The sequence below is a fragment of the Gymnoscopelus microlampas genome (assembly GCF_963454915.1).
Source record: "Gymnoscopelus microlampas genome assembly, chromosome: 24".
Taxonomy (NCBI): Eukaryota; Metazoa; Chordata; class Actinopteri; order Myctophiformes; family Myctophidae; genus Gymnoscopelus; species Gymnoscopelus microlampas.
The window spans coordinates 17596386-17601385 of NC_139961.1; the positions used below are offsets into that span (position 1 = coordinate 17596386).

The 5000-nt window shown below is 45.9% G+C and overlaps 1 protein-coding gene across 1 annotated transcript in view; it reads left to right on the plus strand.

Moving 5' to 3' along the window:
* LOC311040574 (neuropilin-2-like) overlaps nt 1–5000 on the plus strand; it is a gene marked incomplete at its 5' end in the record, with an annotated part of 171802 nt that overhangs the window by 110588 nt on the left and 56214 nt on the right. The window contains 1 exon segment of the mRNA XM_084050905.1: nt 758–927. Coding sequence (XP_083907031.1) covers nt 758–927 — 170 coding nt within the window.

The following is a 5000-nucleotide window of genomic DNA, read 5'->3' on the forward strand; positions in this document are numbered from 1 at the left end:
TCTGGAGTCTGGAGAATGCTTGGCAGTAATACATACAGTGACTCATAGTCAGTGTTCCTTTAATGTTTCATTTCTTCTGACTCCATTCCTCCCTCATTCTCTCCCTTTTTCTAAGTTATGATATCCCTCTCCCTCTCCCTCTCTCTCTATCTCTCTCTCTCTCTCTCTCAGGGGCGTCAACTGGGTATGCCAAGATATGGCAGGTGCCATACCTTGGCTCCAGAAAGAAAAATAAATAAAATCATGAATAGTAACCCAATGCAGGTGTAAGACCATTGTGTTTGTATTGTGTTTGGTATAATGCATAGTTTTCTATGCATTTCGGGTGTTTTGGGGGGTTGACCCCCAAATTTTGGAGTTGGCAACCCTAACCTTGCCACACCTTAGCTTTTGCTGAGCTGACGCCACTGCTCTCTCTCTCTCTCTCTCTCTCCCATAACTCTGAAAGTGTACAGAGTTGGAATGGAAATGGAAGTATAAGGAAGTGGCCCAATTTATTCTCCAATGTGGCTGCTGTTTATAGAGCCTATTGTAATTTGTCCAATCGTAATTTAAGGTCAGCCATGTTTTTTAGGTCAGTTTTAATTGTAGATGGGGAATCGAGAAGGGGTATCTCTCGCTCTCTCTCTCTCTCTCTCTCTCTCTCTCTCTCTCTCTCTCTCCCTCTCTCCCTCTCTCTGTCTCACTGTCTCTCTATCTCTGGCTAACAAAGCTAACGTAGCTTCACCATCCTCTCTCTCTCTCTCCCCCCGCACAGCGTTCCACTGCAGCATGGCGTTCGGCCTGGAGTCGGGCAAGATCAGCGACGACCAGATCTCCGCCTCGTCGTCCTTCTACGACGGCCGCTGGTCGCCGCGCCAGGCCCGCCTCAACAACGACGAGAACGCCTGGACGCCGGCCGAGGACAGCAACAAGGAGTACATACAGGTCAGTCGCACACACACGCACACACACACACACACACACACACACACACACAGTAGAAAGTAGTAGAAAGTACTCATTACGCAGAATGTCCTGTTTCACAAGTTTTCAAATGTATACAAATATTTTGAAAATAGCAGATCTACAAGCTCACAATGCGTCGCATCGCGACGCATTGTGAGCTTGTAAATCGGCTATTTTCAAATGGTCGAAATGTATATAGGGCTGAAGTGGTAAGTGGACACACAAGTGGAGGCACGCATTGCTGCTTGTCTGGCTGACATCTCGGAGTGGATGTCGTCGACAAACCACCTGAAGCTCAACCTGGACAAGACCGAGCTGATGTTCATCCCGGGGAAGGGCTGTCCTCACCGAGACATGGCCATCACCATTGAGAATGCTGTGGTGACGTCAACTCGGACTGCGAAGAATCTGGGTGTGACCCTGGACGATCAACTGTCGTTCTCGGCTAACATCGCATCAGTGACACGGTCCTGCAGATTCCTCCTCTACAACATCAGGAGGATTCGCCCCTTCCTCACGGAGAAAACAGCCCAGGTGCTCATCCAGGCTCTTGTCATCTCCCGCCTGGACTACTGCAACTCCCTCCTTGCTGGTGCTCCGGCATCAGCCATCAGACCTCTGGAGCTTGTTCAGAAAGCTGCGGCTCGTCTGGTGTTCAACCGCCCCAAGTTCTCCCACACAACTATCCTTCTCCGTTCTCTGCACTGGCTCCCCGTAGCAGCTCGCATTCAGTTTAAAACCCTGGTGCTAGCCTATAGAGCAGTGAAAGGAACAGCTCCTTCTTACCTCCGGGTTTTGGTCAATGCCCACACCCCTGCCCGACCACTCCGGTCTGCCACCTCGGGGCGACTGACTCCCTCGCCACTCAACGGTCCTTCTGGTCGATCGACACGGTCACGACTTTTTTCTGTTCTGGCCCCACAGTGGTAGAATGAACTTCCCACTGATGTCAGGACAGCAGAGTCACTGCCCATCTTTCGCCGCAGGCTGAAAACCCACCTCTTCAGGAAACACTATCCTTCCTCTTTGCCTGGCCTACTTGTTGTTAACTAGTTGTACGAACTCTTTTTTATTTTTGTATTGTTTTATTGGATCTTGTTTAGTCGATACACTTATTTGTTTTAGCTCGTGCTCATTTGATTTTGCCATTTTTGTCTCATCTGTTTAAGAAAGTAGGTAGCTGATATATTGCACTTTTACCTTAGCGCTAGGTATACTCTTGGTTGCTTGTTTTTGCAGGAAATGTACTTAAAACTTCTGGTGATTAGTAGTTTTCGTTCCCTACCTATGTTGAATACACTTATTGTAAGTCGCTTTGGATAAAAGCGTCTGCTAAATGACTGTAATGTAATGTAATGTAATGGTAAAGTAGCTATAACTAAAGTTTTCAAATAATTGTAGTGGAGTAAAATTACAATATTTAAATCTGAGATGTTGTGGAGTAGAAGTAAAGATACCTCAAAAAAGTACAGTACTTGAGTAAATGTACTTAGTTATTTTCCACCACTGCCTGTCAAAATGCTAGAGATGATTCAATAGTTTGCGTATCACCTTTGGTATCGCCTCAGCCTGGAACCGTGAATGGGGAGCCACCGGAAAAGTACCTGGTACCATGTTATTTGGCCTAATGGAAAACCCCCAAAAAGGAGGGTTTAGCCGGGGCGAGTTAAGCATGTACTGTACCATGCTATAGAAAAGCTACATTAGTGTTGCAGAGTAGTCCTGGCCGAAGCATAGCAGCCTAATATCTCCCTCCGCTAAGAGAGTTTTACATGCGGTAGGCCTGGGTTCAAATTGGGGATCTGTATTCCTGGTCAAAGCTGTGATTGTAGCAGAACATCCACTGCCAGAAGCCTAATATCTTACTTGGACGAGAGGGATTTGGGAGGATTCCCGGTCCTAGATGATTGGTTTCCCGTGTGGGAGCGAGAGAGACGCTGGTTTGAATCCAGGAAGGTTACACAAGCAAAGGAGTGAAATGTTTTTTTGGGGGGAGAGTGAGAATAAATATTATGGCTGGCTCTTCATAATACTGACATCTCATATACGGTCTATGCAGAGGACACTGGGACCACACACACACACACACACACGCGCACGTGCACGCGCGCACACACACACACACACACACACACACGCACGCACGCACGCACGCACGCACGCACGCACGCACGCACGCACACACACACACACACACACACACACACACACACACACACACACACACACACACACACACACACACACACACACACACACACACACACACACACACACACACACACTAGGCTAGCAGGAAATGGAGGAGCTGTTTGCTGTTGATAAGGAAATCTGTCCACACACTCAATCTCTCCTCTCTCTCCTCTCTCTCTCTCTCTCTCTCTCTCTCTCTCTCTCTCTCTCTCTCTCTCTCTCTCTCTCTCTCTCTCTCTCTCACACACAACACAACACACACAGGAGAGAGAGTGTTGAACGACCCTTGATTGATGAGGGCGCTCTTAAGGAATGCATTGGAACGCTACACCATTGATCTTTGCCTCCGGCTCTGTTCCGCGCTCTCTCACACACGCACGCGCACACACACACACACACACACACGCACACGCACACACACACACACACACACACACACACACACACACACACACACACACACACACACACACACACACACACACACACACACACACACACACACACTCAGCAGTAGGTGACGGTGGGGTGTCCGCCCGCCCGCTGTGTGTGTGTGTGTGTGTGTGTGTGTGACAGATAGACGTGGCAGCTGGTGTGTGTCTGTTGTCTACATTAGCTCTGTTATGTGACTTGCACAACACTACAGCACACTCTCACTGTTCTGATGGGCTTCTGTTCTGTTCTGGAGCCTGACTGATATATATCGTCTCTGTCGGGTGGAAACCTCATATGTCCAAAACCGTTTCTTTTCAGGATTCAAATTCGAAAGCATCAAAAGTATCAGATCTACAAGCTCGAAACGTGTCGCTTCGTGCCGCGTTTTGAGCTTGCAGATCTGCTACTTTTGATGCTTTTATGTGACGCTGTAGTATGATCAAGTAGGGCGTTAGAACATGGAGAGATAATAGGTTTCTGCCCAACAACAATATGTTTTTTTTTTCAATTTATCGATATATAGATAATATTGTTCTCGGCACACTTTCAATCTGCCGTCCCGATTGTGGGCGTGTCCTTCCTTAAAGGCAAACATTTTCAAAGGCTTTCAACTATTTTCAAGCATTTTCAAGTGGATAAATAAAATAAACTTCAGTTCATGTGTGTATTTTATGTTTACTTGTTTCCTTGTTTAATTAAAGTTCAAGTTTAGCATAACCTGTATACTATCAAAAAGTGGTTCGCTTATGAGTTATTTACTTGTTGTCTTATAATACATATTCTCAAATACAAACTCTATTTCAAACTCTATTTCACTAATGAGACACTAAACTCTATTTCACAAATCAAATCATTTTTTTCTTTCAAACTGAATAGAACATTTAGCACTTTCTTACAAAAATAGTGGTCGAGGAGACCCAAAAGATTTGTCATCAGTCAGGCTCTAATGTGAGACTCCGCCAGTCATCAAATTATTGGCTTAGGAATGCAGGAAAAACAAAAAAATCTCCATGAATTAGGCTCCATGGGGTGAGTAATCATTAGGAAAAAAAGTCATTTTGGGGGTGAACTATACCTTTAATATGTATTTGGCCACGAACCCCCATCTGAAGATATGTTGTGCCAGAGACTCCCATTTAATATTGGTGTTGTTAAAATGTTTCAAAAATATTCCAAATGTGTCACATTTGTTCCAAGATTTCTTTTTGGGAAAATAGCCGATCTACAAGCTCACAAAGTGTCGCGATGCGACGCGTTGTGAGCTTGAAGATCTGCTATTTTCAATACATAGGAGTAAAGTGGTTAAACTGACTTTGACGCTATTGCTAATTTTGCAGGGGAGCCCCGCTCAAGGAGACCCCTGGGGGTGTCCCCCGCTTTAAGCACCGCTGGAGCAAACCGAAAAACAAACCCTATGACCCTTT